The following is a 20,193-nucleotide window of genomic DNA, read 5'->3' as shown; positions in this document are numbered from 1 at the left end:
GAAGCCGACGTGATCAAGTTACGCCACCGGTTTCTTTCTTTCTTTCTTTCGTGAATGAAAATATTTCCGACTCCCTGAAGAAAGTGCAGACACAGACTAAGGCTCAGTTCTCCGTCGTCTGCGGTAACGTTTAACCTATAGCCAGTAACTGTGCATAATTTTGACCATTAGACAAGAACGTTGGAAGGCCGCCTGCCATTTATTTTATGTGAACGTTACTGCTGACGCTATCGTCGCATTGACCAGGCCCGAGTTAAGACACTTTAATATCCCATCATAAGCCCATTCTCATCAGTTGCATGGGGACGGGTACTGCTGCCGCAACGATGCCATTTGTTTTCTATGGTTTTCCTCTTATGCTCAGCATAAAGAAGATCCTGAGCTGAGGCCAGGTGGGCTATGGGTGTTTCCAGTGAAATAATTTCCTGTTGCCTTTATTATTTTTAGGACGAGTCAACCAGAAGGTATCTCTTCGCAGGATCGCTTCCTGAATACTGCTTCTGTGGTGCAACTTTATTATTATGTTCTAATCTTCTTATCTTATGTCGTGTCTGACGATTCTCTCCCCCGACTGACCTTCCTAAGTCGGTTTGTCACGAGTAGAAAGCGCCCGAAAGTAAATACAAAACTACGCGTTTCAAAGCACGGTAACCTTTCACTTGGCTAAGGCACTTCTCTATCGACGCGTTTCGGAGGAGACCGTCGCGGTAACTTCGTGGCTACGACATTGCGCTACTAAGCTCGAGGTCGCGGGTTCGACCCCAGCCACGGGCGAAATGCGAAAACGCTCGTGTACTGAGATGTATTTGCGCATAAAAGAAGCCCCCAGTTGGTCAGAATTATTCCGGAATTGCACACTATAGCGTGCCTCAAAATCAGTTCGCTTTTTTGAAACGTAAAACCGTAGAATCAATTTTTTTTAAACCTTTTCGGTGAAGCGATGGGTGTAATTAAGCTCAACTTGAGAATGGGCTGCTAGAATATCCCCTTCCATGCGTGAGGCTAGAGGACGTCTTTGAGCACGCTTGCACATACGGGTGGACGTAAGGGCACATGTGCACACTGGAATTAAGGTGGTGCCGTAGTCGTACGTTCTGATCTAGCTCGGTGAATCGTACCTATTCTTTCTATCGTGCCTCGGATTTGCTGCAAGTCATGTAAAGTGAAGAATCGAGTAATAAAATAATTTCAGAATTGAAATATGATCACTCGTCACGGGGCAGGGACTTTTCGTGTCATTAAAGGGACATGTATATATTTATGAGAGAGAGAGAGAGAAGCATGTTTAACGAAAGGAAAATTGGAATGGTTGGCCCAAGGAACATCTTTCTGGCCTGCTACTCCCATTAGGCGTATTAGTGTGATTTCTTACTGCGACAGCAGCTGAAACATTGACACTGGACTCGATGTGTCTCTCCATGAATTCCGTCCCGCCATCATCGTTATCGTATCGTCGCCGTCACGCCAACCTACGTTCGCTCGTCACCACGTCATCGTCCTCATCACCTGAAAAGGGGGAAAAAAAAAACGAAAAACTCTGCCAGCCACCACCACAATCGCGGATTGAATTTGTGCTTCCGCGCCAATATGGTTACCAACAGAAATTACTAGATGAAACTCCGGCGTGATTGTATTTGCGAAAACTGCAACCATGGTGGCTGAAAAAAATGTATAAAAATAAATTGTGGGCCTGTACGTGCGAAAATCACGATATGATTGCAAGGCACGTCGTAGTGGGCTACTCCGAATTAATTCTGACCCTCTCAGGTTCGTTAAGGCCCACCGAATACACGGTATACACGCGCGTTCTTTTCTTTCTCTTATTTTTTTAACATTTCATCCCCATCGAAGCGCGGCCGCCGCGGCAGGGATTCGAACCAGCGTCTTCGTGGCTAGCAGCGCAACGACGCAGCCGCTAAGAGTATACATGGAGGTTTAGCCAGCGTGGGAATGATGGCCAAATACATGAATTTGCCTGTAAACTTCGTCCTTCTGGCTTCAAACGGCGTCGTGACTGCGCAACATGATCACCTTCAACAAAATATGGAGGCATATAAACGCAACAATTCGCAATGATAGCGCGTGGGTCGGATACCAAACTAACTTGCCTTCTTTAGAAAGCCATGAGTGCTTGAAAATTTAGCAAGATGAAGCGTAATAAAATAACGTCGCAAGAACGTTTCTAAGACTGAAATACGAGGATTACATGAATCCATGTGCAAAATTTTTTTTTCATTTCTATATCTGTCACGTAAGTTTACTTTCTAATTAACATGAACGTTATACTTCATCCCGATTTAATTTTACGTTTAAGCTTTTCTCTCTCCCCTTGAATTTACCTTTTAACCTTTACCCTTTAACCACCAGCTTCTTGGCCAATTCCCCGTACTGGGTAAGCGCCACAAGGGAAGAACAAGCGAGCAAACAAGCAAGCCAATCACTGATTCACATGCTAGTGGAACAATCGCAGCGACGGAGTACTCTTTAATAATTTTTCTAAGAAGCTCTAAGTCTGCGGCAATGTGCAGTTGGCAGGCGGCCGCGGCAACCCCAGCTGTATAGCCCAGCTTTGGCGCTTAAAAGAAAATATATGTGCGGCATGTTTTGTGCCGCGCAGGTTACTGTAGCAGATGAATTCTGCATTGTGCGCACCGCAAGGAAGTCGTTTGTGAGAAAGTGGTGGTGTGCGCCGTGAGAGCCCACTGCTGTCGCTGTAAATAAATCCGGAGCTGGGGGACGACTCGACGATGTCGGCTGATTAAAAAAAATATATCGGCTATGACGGTTGCTTGAAATAAATGTTTGAAAAAGAAGAAAAAGGCGCCCCGTATTAGCTAACACTCTATGAGCAAAATGAGAACAAGGTAAAAGCAGGAGTCAACGTTTCGACAAGTGGACTTGTCCTTTTCAGGGCAGCCTTGAAGAAGACAAGTCCACTTGCCAAAACGTTGGCTTCCGCTGTTACCTTAATCTCGTTTTGCTCATCGTATTGAATTTGAATCTCCCGTCTTTCCCGTGTTTTCCATGGATTTCTAACAGTCTATAGTCTTTCGTAACTTTCCCTAACAAGCCATCGCAGCAGAGGGCGACGAGGGCACTGTTGCGGTTTTTGAGGGCGACAGAATTGGACAAGCGGCTGCAGCCTGAACAGATGTTGATAGTGCTGCAAGTGTCATTGTGCTGTGCGATGACAGTATTCGGTGACAGTGACCGATTGTGATTGTGTGTCTATGCTCCTTTCTTTCCTTATCTCTACTTTGTTACCACTTTACCTCCCCCTCCCCTCTCTCCCCAGCGCAGGGTAGCAAACCGGACCCGTTTCTCTGGTTAACCTCTCCGCCTTTCCTCCCTCCCTCCCTCCCTCCCTCTCTCTATCTATCTCTATCTCTCTCTCTCTCTCTCTCTCTCTCTATTTCTCTCCCTTTTAGCGTGCGTTTTATTTGATGTGAAAAGTAAGGACAGTGTACAGTCGATGGTCTGCGGCACTTGAGTCAACACACAAGGACCAGCAAGCATCTCAATCTTCTCTGATTTTTATTCACCACAACTGTTCGCAATAAACCAACCAGTCATCGTTGAGAACAGCGAATAAAGCTTTTCGTCATCGCCATGGTGTAGTTACACTCGCGGAGAAAAAAAAAAAGAAACGATCACGACACCGAGCGTCGGCGGAGAAAAGCAACGTGGCGAATACAGAGGTTACCTTTGCGGGTGAAATCTCCGCCTAGCACAGTGTACAAAATATGTACAAAGCAACAACCTTTTATACAAGCATCGAGCACAAACAGGAAAGAGGTCTAGATCGTTTTATCTTTGCCACGGGCAAGGTACGTTCGGGCAAGGTATGATGTGACAAATACTGACATTTGCCGCCGTATACTCCCCAAACAGGTCTTCCGCTCCAAGGACTTCCTTGATCCCGTCTAGTGAAGCAAAGCGCCAACCCTGTACGAAATACAATAATGCGATTTTAAAATGTTTTTCGTGACTGCCTGCGAAGAGGAGTTACTTCTGAGCTGCATGTCCGCTTTGTGCGCGGCGAGAACCAGTGTTGGTAACTCCGCGTGAAAGTTGCCAAATTTAGCAAGCTTTTAGGCCACCTTAACAACAACCTCGCCTTTTTTTGTAGTTCTCGCGATTAAATTAGTGGCGTAAATACACAGCAAATTGCTTTGGCAAGATTATTCAAGGGATTTTGGCCGAGTTCAATGCCTCGTACGCATTTTAACAAACTGGTGATATAGGCGTCCTCATATGTCGATATTTTAGAAAATGTGCCGAAAAGTTAGTACTCAGCGTCCGAGTCCATCAAAGCTGGTTTTCTAGGCAAAAAACGATATTGGGATCTGACGACGTCGTAGAAAATTGGGAGTTCTCCATATTTCGCATTTAGATCGTTGGCTCGCTAATGCTGGAGGTAAGTTAAGGCTATAGTTAAAAATAATATTCCAGACGTCTACGAGCAGTTAGAACAGAAAATAAGAACAAAATTCCGAGGAAGTCATTAACATCACCATACCGCCATCATGATTAAGCGACTTTTCTTCAAGCTCCAAGCATTTCGGACCGCGACCTGGCGACTTTATCCCCAAATATGTTAGCAACATTGGTGACCAACCTAAGAATTCAGCACAAGCTCCGCCCAGAAAAGGGCACTCCACCTCTGAGCATCCACGCCGTAGAACGTAGTTCCCGAGACACGCTGATATTGAAACTGGTTCATCACCGCCATTACGCCACGAGTAAAAGCAAACAAAATTGGCCGGCACATCGTTATACGCACAATCTTTGAGTTAATCAGGCGGTGTATTTGCCACTGCAATTCTCAGGTTTTCACCGACCATAGCGCACTCGGACAGACGTCAAAATATTTTGGCTGAGGAAGCGGCCATGCAGAGACTCTGAAGCGTAGTGAACACTGGAGCCGGGAGGCAGCGCTGCGATATACTTTCTGGAGTCGAGTTTTTAAAAGAGTACGAGGTTTATAGTTTCTTCAACCTACTTGGCTGATTTCGGTCAGCGGTTCCAGGGAGGCTTTTTTCTACTTCTCACCTGTTCTGTTCCTTAACGAGAAATAGGTATAGTGCCGGTGCAGATGTCTGCACTCTACTTCGAAATAATGTGTAACTGCAGGGAGGAAATCTTACGGGAGGGGCGCATTGGTGTTCGAAACTGGGCTCGAGGCTAAGCAGACGATCCTCTGACGTAGATGAGCACGGAGCGGAGAAGCACATGCATTCACATATTTTCACGGTCCTGATGGTTTGATGCCAGCCGTAGCTTCCGTTCGAATAATTTTGCATTTGGGTACAAAGCATGGAAGCTGTGTGTTTTCTAGCATGTTTTAGGCTGGGAATGCGGGTTAGGGGCTTAATTCATGTTAGCGGTGCACTAAAAAGGAACGCCAAATGACTTCAAAAAGGCAGTTTCTGTTATTTGGTTGAAGTGAAGACAAAAGATTTATCATCCTCAATTTCGCACCTGAAGCTTAAAGGGACACTACAGGCAAATACTAAGTCAACGTGGACTGTTTAAATACCATTCCAGAAACCTCGCAACGCTAGTTCTGGGCCAAGAATAGACTTAGTTTACGAGAAAATTGCATCTGAAGGGTTCGAATACCTTTTTCGAATTTGAAATCTCCCGCCACTCAACCGGGGGAGAGGTGACGTTGCATACGCCATCACCACCGTTTGCTCCCGTCGGTGAGTAAGACGGCGCTCGACAGACGCCGGTACCGAGCCAGGGCAGAGCGGTGGATTCGCCGCTGCAGTTGCTTTTTGGTCAAGTGGCGTAGACCGTTCGGGAACTCCGCGACATCACGTGGAAAGTGAATTCTCTGCTGCTTGCAGTTTGAGCGAGTTTCGCGAGCCAGCAAAACCAGCGCAGCACTACGCGATAACGAAACTACTGAAACGAGAAAAGCGTGGGAGGGGCAGAGTCGAGCGAAAACGAAACGTTTCTACCGCTAAGTATGGACAGCTGGGCTAGTTGGTTATGATTAGCATTATGAAACATCATTCTAGCGCACAATTGAACACGGACGAGAAGAGAAAGACAACACGAACGCCGGACTTCAACTGAATTTTATTCATGAAAAACAGGGCTTTATGTACACAGTTCAGAATAAAATTCAGTTGAAGTCCGGCGTTCGTGTTGTCTTTCTGTTCTCGTCCGTGTTCAATTGTGCGCTGGAACGATGTTTCATAATGCTATTCTACCGCCCATGTCGTTGTCAAGGGCGATTTCAATTATTTTTTTTTCTAAAAATGAAATAGGACTCTACCAGTAGCATTTTATTTTGTCTTTTAATACAACACAATGATTTTGTTTTGCAACGAGTGGTTGAGTACTAGTGGCAGACTTTAACTGAGGAGTGCTTTCATCATCAGGCAAATGCTTGAATGTCCCGAAGGAGTTTCTAATCATGTCCTGCATTTACCTCAGTTTCTCGATTACTACGGTCCTGTTTGCGATAATATTGACACCTTACAGATTCCCAAGAACTAATCCATTACTTTAGCTTGACTTAATATTTGCCTTTAGTGTCTCTTTACTGACACATAAAAGGATAATAAATCTCATTTGAAAATGAAACAGGATAAATGAAAGGGTGACTTTGCTGGAGCTTCTTGCAGTGGTACTTCGCAATACCTCGTTTTGCTGCTATGTCAATGTTGTTTGTAATCATAATATTAATATTTGCCTTTAGTGTCCCTTCAATGACGTCAATGAGGCATCAGACACTTCAGGGCACTTTCACGCATTTGGGAACTTTGTCGTCCTGCAACGGCCAGGAGGAACGTTTCCGGGTTAATTGTTTGTGTGCATCCGCTTGCAATGTAATCCTCTTTTTCTCTTGCTAAGATATCTCTGCGCCAGCAGAGGCTGCCGAAAATTCATGACGTCGCATAGCGCTGCCCCCCCCCCCCCCCCCCCCCCCAAAAAAAAAAAAATATTGAAGGTAGCCTTGGCAGCCTTACTTTGTGTTTGCGTGGTTTCCGGTCTATCAACTCCGTTCACGGTAATGCTGATCCATTTGCAGCATCAGGAAAGTAATCTGCTAATCCAGCTTAGATCAACATTCGCGCTTAGCGTCCACCTTAAGCTAGCGTACTCACACTCCACACTGAGACATTTAAGACCGAATCCAGGAGCAATGAGCGTAGCTACTGAGATCAGCTAAGCGAAGTAAATTTAGAAGCACAATTACCCTTTCAAGACTCACGGCACGATGAATATCATTTCGAACTCGAACATAAGTAGGGAATGCATTAAGCAAGGACATTCCCCCCCGTGTTGTGAAACCTTTTGTCGATTTCAGATCAAATGCACGAAAATTTATTGAGCTAGCATTGTATTCTTGTAATGCAAATGTTGGTCGAACAACTTTCACGTGAGCTGGAAACAGTTAAAATAATATATATATATATATATATATATATATATATATATATATATATATTCACAGTGAAGCAGACGCCGCGCGTATGAAGCGGTTTATTTACATTTCGGCCGGGGTTCGGCCTTTTTCAGAATGAGGCCGGGCCCCGGCCGAAACGTCGATAAACCGCTTCATACGCGCGTCTGCTTCACTGTGAATATTTACCTGGACCCAGAACTGCTTTATTTCTGGTGTATATATATATATATATATATATATATATATATATATATATATATATATATATATATATATTAGTATGGCCGTTTTAGACTTAGGTCTTCCCGCAGTTCAACACATTATTTGTCTTAGTTTTGTGAGCCCACGATTTATTGGCGCACTACGTAACTGCTGAGAAAACGATAAACGATTAGCTTGTTGATAAACGTTCAGAAGAAGAGTAAATAGTGCTTCGAAGGAACGTTAAGTTGGATTACTTGTTAGCACACATGAATGGCACGAAGAACGGTTTCCGAGACTGTGCGAAGCTCCTAGACTCTAATATTTTAGAAGTCAGTACACAGTTGTTAAAGTTCTGAAGCTCCCGCTTGCATTTGCATTTCGTACGAGTGGCCGCGCAGGGGTACTGGAGTACCGCTACTCTGATACCAGTACACTTTCTTGTTCCCTTTCATGCCCTTTTCATACTGCGCACCGGCAAACAGTTGGGTATATTCGACTTGATTTTCAAGTGGACGTAGAACGTGGCAAAACTTCAAGGTATCAGCGAAAGTTCGTTCCATAACGAAAGTGAATGCCGTGGTCGGCGTGTGATGGTCCACGAGATTATTTCTTCCGCTATTGTTTGAAAAAAAGAAAGGAAAAGTTCACTTTGCAGTAACTGCGGCATTGATTGCACAGTACCATTCAGAAACATGACATATCAACGCACTGGTTCTATGACCCTGCCGCGGTGACAAGTCCAGTCAACGGGTGGTAAGACCAATAGTTATAGATGATGTTCTGTGATGGTTGAGGCAGCAGCACACACACACATTACACATGCACACGCACTTGAATGCACAGGTCCAGAAAAAAAAATCTCGTTTAGTAGAATGAGCGACATGTTTAGGCGAAATTAGACAATCTCTTCATACGCTGTCGACACAGTCACTCCCAGTAATGGTGTTGCTACCAAGATTGCATTCAACTCTTTCAGTGAAAAATTTTCGATGGTTGCTGCCACCACCTTCGGTTCGGTCAAAGTAACGCTTTTACCAAACGTCACGTGTCTGTGACGCGGTTTTCGCTGTGGCCGCAGTCATGTCATCCTGATGACGCCTTTCCTCTTGAACGTTGAAGGCGAAATTCAATTGAAAGAAATAACAATAGCAGGTGGATTCTTTCACTCTGCGATGACTTCAGCTCTTTTCAGTGGACATTTTTCATTACTGTGATTGAACGAATGTCTTATTTCAATGGTGGGGCAGCAAAGTGTGTGAAATGAGAGCGAACTAAGTTTGTTACTGTTGAGTTATTGTTCACTGATATGTTTTCTTGGGGAAAACGAAAGGCGGTGGGTGCTTTCTTTTGGGGGGGGGGGGGGGGGGGGGAGGGGAACAGGAGCGTCAAGAGCTCGTACTTGACGTTCACTCGCAACGAATGACACTTGAGAGGGAGTGACTGTTTAAACAGTTAGCACAGATCTGGAGGTGATATTCTTCGTCCTGTTATTACCCAGAGACTGCTTCTTGTAGTGGGTTGATTACATGCACAATATAGGTCGTTGCTTCACTTTTGCGGATGTGAATACTGCTTTAGGATGCAGATAACCTTGCAAGCGTCGTTGTCTAAACACGCGTCATGGTGGTTTCTTGTGGCAACTGTACGAACACACACTCATTTATATGCTGCACTTACACCTCGTCTTCGCGTACAAAGAGAGAAATTAATGTAAAAAGCACACTTCTGGGACATACACATCATAGATATACGAGCAACTTGAAGGATCCAACTATGAACGTGACGTAGATAAATTTTTCTAATGATAACAGCTATACATTTACATACTTTGGGCATACGGTGCGCATATGTATGCTGGGTGCGTTGGCTTTCTACATTACTTACACTACTTACAAGACAGCTATCTTTAACAGCATTTCTTTTTTTTTTTGTTACATTTGAACTCGTTCTTGTTCCACTCAGCGCAACTGCTGTCACGCTGCTTGCATAAGCTCGCTGTTTTCTTTTGAAAAGAATTGGTCTGTCTTCGGGTTTTTCTATTTCACCGAACAGACCTAATCACGTAGCTCGAAAGATTGTTATCAAGAAGCATTCAGATAAACGTGGATTGAGAGAAAGTGACCGCTTCGTAACGCTAAGCACTTGCAAGGTACGGCGAAAGCAACGAAAGAGTGGCTGAACACTGATACGTAAATCTCCGTACTCACAGAACTATAATAATTATAAAAAAAATGTTCGATAAATGTTACACACGTAGTTATTTGGCGTAGTTCATAGAACGTATAAGGCTGACCTGCGCCGCGTAACGATTTCTTCTCATTTGTTGAAACCATCGCCTGATTTCCAACGTGTTTCTTTTTCCCTGCTCTGAAAAGTGACGTTACGCAAAAAACTGAGTTCCCACCAGCTGATGGCTTCGGCCACTTGTATAAGCCATCACAAATCTCACGTTGACAATAACGTATACAGCTCGGACACAGTTTGTTGTCCACAGAGTGATCACGTTCTACATTACATAACCACGTTTCATCGCGAACTTCTCTTGCAGCGTTGGCAGCAGTCAGAGCAGGTCATCACGTGTGACAAAGGGCTTGCTGAGAGATTGAGCGAACACAACCTCGGTACGTGAAGCACAGTAAGTCATCACCTCCGGCACGCATCCGCCGAACGTTGAAAACGGAACGCAAATTTCACTCGTACGATCGGCGGCCGACAGGTTTCCCGGTCAGCATATCACATACAACTTTGAAAACAGTTTAGAAATGAACGTCGCGAAACAAGTGATATGGATGAGACACGCGTCGTTGTTGTCCGAAAATCCCTGCACACTTTCTCGAAACTCTGTTCGGAAGGTCTTCCGACCGGTCACAAAGGCGCGTCACTTCGCGAACGTCTCACCGGGCACAGAGTTTTCGGGGGATTGCACTGTGGACTGCAGTTTTCGCGGGTGGTCCTTCTCTTTCATCTTGCGTCAAAGCGTGCCGTTGCAAACGACGCACTCAATCGTTCTCGTTTTCATGCGCTCGGTAAAGGTGTACACTGCCCTGCACCACCTGTGAAGCTGCGGACACAACTTTGCACCTCAACAACAGGCAATCTGACGGAAAATAACACTATTCTTTATAGCAAGTGTCTCTGTTTAGCGAGAATAGAATGCGATACATTTCTTAGCACGTCATCGTGTACCGTCGCTGGAAAGTCATCTCTGTGGTTAAACAAAGCTAGAAGCGTCGTAGAAACTTTGAAGGTTGATCGTCAAAGCGTCCACACACACACCCTGAGATATATGGCTACGAACAAAGCGAATCCTTGGCAGGACCACGGGTATGGTATGGTATGGTATGAGGAACTTTATTTAATGTCCTGAAGATAATGAAACCCTAATTAATATGGCCCTTCCTGCATTAGTTTGCTGTATAGTCGGTGTCAACTTAAGAATTGCAAGGTTTCATGTACGCTGTCCAAGCCGAACTGAATTTGCATAGATGCGCAGCCAATTAGGTTCGCTTATTTTTATTACGTCAAGAGGTATCGGGTGTCTAAAACAACCGTTTTCTTCGTTCAGATCGGTCTTTGTGTCACTGGCTTCAGGATGAAACCCGAACGTCTAGGGCAAACTATATGGGTGATTTTGATATCACCTTTCAGCCATACCTAACAGCCTAGCTTGAAATAACTAAGCTTTTATTTTCCAATGAGCCTAGCATTTACATTAGCAGAGCATAGTGAATAACCTGTGAGCGGGCTCCAGCAGGCTCGGCTTTCTTTCGGAGAAGCTTGTCTGTATTTCTTAGCTTGCCACCGACTATAGTTCCCATAAAGAATGGCACCTCATTGTTGCTTACATGCAGCGCACACCAGTGGCATGTACACCCCTGACCAACATGAAAGGGAACACCGAGTTAGCATTGAAAAACTGCTTTCTTTTTGTTGCGTGTGTGTGTGTGTCTGAGTTCAAGATTTAATAATCGAGCGCAGTGGCACAGTTTAAAAAGAACCGCCGTTTGTGGGCTCATATCGACAGGCGAAAGTGATAACCGAGAGTTTGATGCAACACTAGCGTTACCTGACAGAACTAGCTGCAGCGCACGCAGATATTGAATTAAACGTCAATGTTCACGTCTGAAAGACTCAGCAGACGATGGCCCCATTGCGACTTCCTTCTACGGCCCGCGAGAGTGCTTCTAAATGCGCCGACGAGAGATGGCGCCACGACACAGCCCAACACTCGCCGCGCACAAGCGTTGGTCCTCGTATCCAGCACGCACAGCCAAGTTACCGACGCGCACGACCACAGGACGTGTCGACCACGACGGTGACGTCACCTCCACGGCGTCGACCGGTGCGTGTGGCGAGACGATTCTGCTGGCGTCGTCGTCGTCATACGGGCGCCGGAAAATGGAAGTCACTAGGGTCCTCCCACTCTCAGAAGGTCTCAACGAGCACCTCTCGTCTCTGCTCGGCCAGGGGCAGCACGTCGTCCGAGGAGACGTCGTCGCACATCACGTTCTCCAATAGCGAGCACTCGGGGTCGTCGCTCTGCCGCTCCGAGCTGTGCCACACGCCGTAGGCCATGTACACCACCACACCTGCGCACGGGACAAGAAAGGGGTCAAGTGAATGCGAGTAATGTCACTCAACTTTAATTGAGCAACACATTAATACCCGTCATCCATGTTGCAGCAACGAATAACAATGCGTATGTATGTATGTATGTATGTATGTATGTATGTATGTATGTATGTATGTATGTATGTATGTATGTATGTATGTATGTATGTATGTATGTATGTATGCATGCATGCATGTATGTATGTATGTATGTATGTATGTATGTATGTATGTATGTATGTATGTATGTATGTATGTATGTATGTATGTATGTATGCATGCATGTATGTATGTATGTATGTATGTATGTGCGTATGTACGTATGTATGAATGTATGTATGTATGTATGTATGTATGTATGTATGTATGTATGTATGTATGTATGTGTGTATGTGTGTATGTATGTATGTATGTATGTATGTATGTATGTATGTATGTATGTATGTATGTATGTATGTAGTCAAATCTTATGATTTGACTAATGAGAATGGGGCCTCTCGGTTTCCTTTCTTAACGTTGATCATACAGGGTGTCCCACGTAACTTGAGCCAAACCTTAAAAATATGCAAATGCCACGTAGCTAGACAGAACCAAGGTAACGTTGTTTGCTGTCGGTTGGAGCTACTCCAATTATTTGTTTCATAGCGCCTAATTAAATCATTTGTCTTAATTGATTATTCAGCTTCTCAAATATTATAATTAGATGAAAGGTGTGAATGAGGAAATTGTAGAGCAACATGAAAAAATGCCGACACAGCTTTCTGTTGGGAGCAGGCCGTCTAGTTGGGAGTCTAGCGGAGAGCAGGGTGAGGGCGAATATATCGACGACTAGAAGCTGCGATACATTAGATAAGCAAAAAGGTTCTACGGAAACCGACATTTTGGAAGAAGAATCTATGTCAGGGAAAGTTGACATTCCAAACGGGGGTAAATATACAGCGTTATACAGCGTATTCGACGCTGACTGCAAGTACACACGGACGGTCCTCCTTCCTCTGACAGCACTAAACGCTTATTCTGCGCATGCGTCGTATATAACGTGGGTTGACTAAAAGCGAAAAGAAATGGGCATGCATCATGGGCATCTCTGCCGAGAGCTCGTTATGCCCGCGATCTCCGTGTACGAAACCTTCTTTCTCTGGCACGCTCGATGTCTGCTTATGAAATATTTGGTACGACTTGCACCGAAGCTACATATATCGAGTACGAAGAAACGTTCTTGCCGCTACATTCCTTTCATTTACGGAGCAGCAAAAAGAAAAAAAAAAAAATAGCGAGAGAGAGAGAGAGAGAGAGAGAGAGAGAGAGAGAGAGAGAGAGAGAGAGAGAGAGAGGGTAAGAAGCGAAGCAACTGCAGCGTCAATGTCAGTACCAGCCAAGCAAGAACCTTTCCTCTTTTGCGAGTGCTAGGGCAGCGGCGGCGACGATGATGTCTTTTGGAAGCGTACTCCGGAAACATCGCTAGCCTCCCAACTCTTTCGTCAAGCTCGCCTCGTTCGATCATGTTGACGGCGGTCACGCCGTTCAAGCCGCGCTTGCGGCTGGTGCCGAACTCGATTAAGGCTTTCTCCCTCCCTCCTTCACTCCATCCCCCTCTCCTTCTGGCTTCTTCGAGGAAGTCCCCGTCATCGCAGCCGCCGCTGCCGTCAAAGATCGCCGAGATCATTGAGCGGGTATCAATAGAACACTTCCTCTCTTCGCCCCGTGCGCCACCCCTTCTTAGTGCCCCACAAACCTCGTGCCTTCTCCCGTCGTATATTGCCCGAATTCCTCCTCTCCACCAGCGCCGTCCTTTTCTAAGCGTTACACACACTCTTGCCTCTCCCTCACGCCTACGGCGCGCCAATGTCCCAGGCGTCAGCGTTTCACCGAGACAGAGTTAATGACTCCGAGCCAAGAGGCGGCAAGTAGATTAGCCAGGCAGGATCAATTTACCTTTATTTTTATTTTACTCTTCTGTTACTTGTGCACGAACTGCTATAGGTTCTACTCCCCTCTTTCTTCACCCGCTTGACATTTTCTCGGCAGCTCTTAGACTTGCAAGAAGAGCTTACCGACTTATTGCATTTTTTTGCTCTCTATTTTTACTGCCTTGTAGCGCTACCCAGTGGTCGGATCGTTTTCACGTACTCTTCACCTATTCTTTCTTCATTGCATTTAGGTCTTGCGCGTGCATAGTGGTTGCTAAGATGCGCTGCTGCTGCCGCTTCCCAGGAGAAGACGAGACCAGCAAGAATGTTTCATTCTTCCGCAAGAATCCGCTTGAGAGCGCCAGCGCGTAGAAACGCTCTGTCCTTGGTATCTTCGTTTCGTTTTTATTTGGTCCTCGCTTTCGTTCCTCTATTTCTTTGACCACTGTCCTCGTCTCTTAACGGACTGGTGTCGGTGAGCCTTTCCGCGTGATACGATAGATACTGTGTTTGCCGATAACGAGAATAAGGAAAGAAAGAGCACGCAAAGTTCCCTGGTAAGATCTCCTCAATGAGGTTCTGGCCGCTATAAATGAAACGCCACGTTATCTCAACGGCCCTGTAGCCTTCAAACGGTATCACTCGCTGGTCTGAGCTGTTCAGTACTTTTCGCCATGAAGGGAGGCAAAACAAAAAGGAAAGTTTCTGATATACAGCATCAGTGCAAACCCTAAATTTTATCTCTGGAAAAATGAGAGGTAGAGAGAGAAAACTCTTAACTGAAAACGAGCAATGATTTGCCGCTATATGTTTGCCTACACACGAGAGAAATAGGGGTATAGAAAAATTAGAAGTAGAAATTCGCTTTCGCTATAGGTGATATAGATAATAAAGATAGGCGTGATGATGGCTTTCCATTGCCTGAAGTGCTATTGCACCGTTAAAGCTGGTAATGATTATCATAATCATGAAGTAATAAAACGATGGACATAATCATATCATAATCATATCATAATCAAGACAGCGGCATAATTCTTCGGTACATAATCGCAGGGAAGAAGGAGAGCTTGTCAACGTCGTACAGAGAAGCTGCGTAGTGTGACCTTACTAACATGTGGTGGCGTTGCCAACCCATTGCATGAGGGCAAAGGAAATAGCGGGAAACTATTTAAATTACCTTATACAGGCCTCAAAGGAGCATTGAGTAGGTGGGAGGAGGGGTTATAAAAAAATAACAATCATGAAACCCCATATCCTCCCCTCCCATATAAAGGAATGAACAACATATAGAAAGACAGGAAATGCGAAATAGTTCACACAGGCAAGCAAACAAATTATACATTAGAAGACGAAAGTACGCTATACGCAAGCGCAGAAACGAACAAAACAGAAATAAGCTTCGTTACACAAAATCAAAACGACACATGAAGTTGCAGCCGTCGTGAAATTTAACAGGATAACTTATCGATACAATTTCGTTGGGAAAGTTATTTCATATGACGCGTGACCGTGCTCTGAATTGTTGAAATACCGTGCGCGGCTAAAAAAATGCGCTTGAAGTTGAGATCATTGTGAACACGAGCAGATGTGCGCGAAGAGGAATTTCAAGCGAGAGACGATTGGACCACGAGTTGTAAAAATGTACTCATGAAAAAGGCATGGAACAGCAATAGAATGGCGGGAATCCGCGTTGATAAGCATAATATCGCGTTTATTTGAGCAATACTGGATTGCAATTACATGTTATAAAACGGGAAGCATGATTTCGGACGGATTTTACCTTAACGTATAAATACTTTTGATGAGGATACCAGATCGACGAAGCATGTTCCAGCTGGGGACGGACAGAGGTTTGGTAGGATAGTTGTCGAATGCTATATGGAGACTGATGGTGACGCCGACGTCGAAACCCCGGAGTTCGATTACATTTCGCGCATACCTTCTCAACATGAGTGGACCAGGAAAGATTGGAACAATAATGAATGCCAAGCTATTTATTTGCAGGCGCCCAGGGGATTTCATCGAAACAAGCGGTGTACGCGAAGTTGCAGACGGACTTTTTAGCAACTACGCAGCGCTTAGATGCGTTTAGCGTCGTTTGCCAACGGTTACACCACTCTTGTACCAGGTGAAGGTCCTTTTTTCGACAGCTAAATTATCATGGAGAGTCTTCATAGTTATGCGAAATACACAATAATCCGCGAGGCGTCATACACGGGAAGATAACGTTACTAGGCAAATCAGTATTATAAATAAGAAAAATTAGAGGGCCGAGTACACTAATCTGGGCTGCTTCATATGCCACGTATGAATTCACAGCAGGAAACTGCTGCCTATGACACAAGAACTTACGAAGCCCAGTTAATTTTAAAGATACAGGTGAAGGAGCGGTTAGTTTAGCCATTAGGCGGCAAGAGATATACTCAGTAGAAGGTTTTCGTACAGTCAGGAAAGGTTCAGTCAGTGTGTTTGTTATTATTCATGCTACAACGTAATTCAGACGTGAAATCTAGTAGTTGAATATCATAAGGCAACCCTTTCCTGAAAATATGTTGGTTATGAAAAAAATAAGTTATATGTCTCAAGATGATTGTACATATGCGAGACACTGATGTTCTCAAGAAGCCTGCAACAGATTCATGGTGGTGAATTGGGGGGCGGGGGGGGGGGGGTAGTCTACAGGTGAAGGTTGGTTACCATCTTTAAAAATAGAGACTGCTTGGGCTACCTAGCAGTCAGCGGGCAGTAGACCGCTAAACAAAGACCGCTGAAAAATGTGGTAAAACATCTGACTGGACAAAGCTGATGTGTTCTTTTTAAATCGTAGAATTAATGGTAATAATACCCGACGATGTGGACACCTTTAAATCTCGCTTAAGTTGTGATATAGTCGGGAATTCTGATAGTGCCGGGAATTTCCTCCGAATGCACGATAAATAGAGGTGGCCAAATTAACAAAAGTTATTTTGCAAATATTGTTGTTTAAAAGGACGAGCAGCGAACAAGTAGAGAAGTATCAACAGCATTAGTAATCTGCCGTTTTTTTTTAGTGTACTACGGCTGTCAACTTGACATGTAACTTGTTTATACGGGAGCAATGTCCCTGATCCGGTATACCTATAGTTGTATCGGCGCCAATCTCATTTGCATAGTTTTAAACTTCGAAGATCGTAAATGTTTCGTGTTAAGCGGCGACTGACACATCAAGAACCAAGCAACCTTTAGGTCACGTGAAATAAATCGATTTCTTCCCAAAAGTTCCAGCCATTCCGGCCAACTTTCGTCGTGAAGGTCAAGTTTTTTTTTTCAACTATAGCAATAACGAACAATAAAAGCCAGGATCGTTCTTTCGCAATGCATTCTACGGGACCTTATCCTCGAGGCGCCGCCCTTTTCAGTTAGTTCCAGCCAGTTTCAGTCCGGCTGCATTCATATAGGTGATAAATAAACTACACGTCACGGCAAAGAGTCCAGGGCGGATAGTTAATCTTACCACCGCGCTTAGTCCGTGCCTCGAAGAAAGCGAAGTCGAGCGCCGTTAGCTTTCTCAAACAACGACGAAAGCAAACACCGAAGAGCGCGTACACAAATCTAGTGGCGCGAGTCGTTTGAAAGAGAAATGGCGTCTCGGAGACGTGTCGGGATGAAGGATAGGAACGGTGTCTAGCAAGGTCGTTCCCCGAGGAAGAAAAGGGTGATCTATGATTGAAGCGGAAAAGGCAGGCTCCTCTCCTCGTTTAATCTAAAGGCCGGCATTGTGAGGTCCTTCCACGTACGAAGCCTTGATCGATGATGTCAGCGTCGCCTTGTCGCGGCGCAGTGCGTGATCGAAGAAACGCTGCAGCCACTCCAGAGATCGCTATCTCTCTCTTTTTTTTTTACGCTGGAGGACTTTCCCGTAGCCTTGGCCATGCACGATAGAGATAACTAATAAAAAATAACAATAATAAAGAAGTTAAACGTTCCCGTATACGACGAAGAAACGCGAACGTGGTCTTCGCCCGTGGGCCATGCTCTCGTAGATGGGTTTACTGTGATGCTAATGCAATGTACCGTATATGCCACGGTGATAAAGTTTCACCAAGTTTCAGTAAATTGGGATCGATCCCACTGATGGGGACGCGCGGTGTTTTATGACGCGAGGCAAGGGTGCGGGCCACAGAGCTCGTTGAGCGAGCGGTTGAAACAAACGCCACTCGACAATTGTGGCAGATCGATTGATTCAAGGAGTTTAATGTCCCGGAACAGTAGTTCTGGGGCTGTGAGAGACGCCGTATCGGAGGGGTACGGATTAATTTTGGCCGCGTGGTTTCTCTAACGCGCGCACAAATCCAAGTACACGAGCGCTTTTTTTTTTTTTGCATTTCTTCTTTGCCGGAAAGCTGCCGCCGCGGCCGGGAGTCAAACGGGCGACTTCGCCTCAAGAGCAGCGTATCAAACTTGAGCTCCGTTCCAACACATGACAGTCAATGCAGTGGAGGCCAGAGAGACTTCTTGCAGTGGCTTCTTTCGCACTTGGATATAGTTCGACGTTTTTTGACCGCAATTGTGCCGAAACTGTTTTAATCCTTAGAAACAAATACAGTGTGGTATACGGCTGATAATGCGTTGTTTTAGTTTATTTTTATTTTTGATGTTCTTCTGGCGTTTTTTTTTATTTTGCAACCCATCGCGAGGAGCCTCACGTGCATGCTCACGCGAGCGAACGCTGTTGGCGCGCATCGAAGCATGGATGGAACGCGCGGAGTGATAACTTGACCGAAGCTCTTGCGTAGCTTCCACAGCGTTGACTGCCATGTGTGGGACGGAGTATTATAGCTATCACGGCGCGTACAGACGCCGATAACAAGTACCATCCATCAGCAAAAGAAGCTTGATGCTTCTGTAAACGTATGAAGAGCATCACAAACTGCCGTGTGGCGGCGGGCAAACTGCACAGCTCCAAATTAAAAAAAAAAAAAAGTTAGAATAGTCATCCAGAACTCACAGTGACTACTCAGTTAAAAAGAAATATCAAGGAAAATTTTCAAAGGAGATTTTCGCTCAAGGAGGTGAAACTGCGGCAAGAAAGGAGAAAATGATCGACGGTTTCTTCTACAACACAAAGAAAGGTTTGAAGTCGAAGAGTCCAGACCGGTAAGGCTAATGGTTTAGGGTTGGGATTCTGAACTGTAAGCTGGTCATCGGATGGCTCATACGTCTTTGCCCTAACAACCACGTCGTCGTTGTCGTCGTTGTGATTATTGTCGTAAGTGTTCGTGGCATATGCTTACAATGAGCCATAGGCTATTAATCGGGTGGTTAAAGGAAACAAATAAAGACGACAGGAATGAACAATTCTGAGTTTCAATTTCACGTCAATGCTGCCCCTTCATTGCTTCCTTTTTTTTACAGCGAAGCTGTCTATATATGGCTAGCATCCCGAGATTTCTTCGCGGTGTAACGTCGAAAAAAAAACAATGGTGGGCCGATCACGATGGCAGTGCAGGGCAGAACAATGACTCACGTAAGGCAGAGGCTCCGAGCATTAACTCATCAATGGCTCATACCCCCGTAAGCAAGCAAAGATTTAATAGCTCATACCCCCGTAAGCCAGAGGCTGCAAGTACTCAGTAAAGTGAAGCGAACAGAGCATACATTCCTTGGAACAAAGCCCACATTATACAAAACAGCATTAGTTTAAATAAAGGTCAAGCTCAAAACAAGTATCCGAACCACATAATTGACGATACGGGGCTCCTGATAACAATGTGAAGTACGCAGCGCTCCCCGCATGCGTTTCCCGGTAAAGATTACTGCTGTGCAAGCTGCCGCGGCGACGGCAGCTTGCGACGTGGAGGGTGACGTCCCTAGATTTTCGTGTATAAGATAACCAGCCGAGCAGCTGATTTCAATGTTGCTGCAGCACCGCTATGGGCGGCGGCGTGCTGCCTAAATGACCTTTACTCCAATGACTACCATTACTCTAAAATAGCATTTCTACCATTACTCTAAAGCCATAAAGCTTGGCATACCCTCCTCAACAGTGGTTGTGTTCAACAGCTT

The 20,193-nt window shown here is 45.1% G+C and overlaps 1 protein-coding gene across 1 annotated transcript in view; it reads right to left on the bottom strand.

Annotated features, from left to right (window-relative positions):
* Window positions 1-12,052: 12,052 nt before the first annotated feature.
* LOC126547246 (high affinity cationic amino acid transporter 1-like) overlaps window positions 12,053-20,193 on the bottom strand; it is a 442,489-nt gene continuing 434,348 nt past the window's right edge. The window contains exon 7 of the mRNA XM_050195200.2: window positions 12,053-12,216. Coding sequence (XP_050051157.1) covers window positions 12,053-12,216 — 164 coding nt within the window. The remainder of the gene's footprint in view (window positions 12,217-20,193) is intronic.

This window comes from Dermacentor andersoni, chromosome 3 (genome assembly GCF_023375885.2).
Source record: "Dermacentor andersoni chromosome 3, qqDerAnde1_hic_scaffold, whole genome shotgun sequence".
Taxonomy (NCBI): domain Eukaryota; kingdom Metazoa; phylum Arthropoda; class Arachnida; order Ixodida; family Ixodidae; genus Dermacentor; species Dermacentor andersoni.
This window is presented reverse-complemented; position numbering and strand designations above follow the sequence as displayed.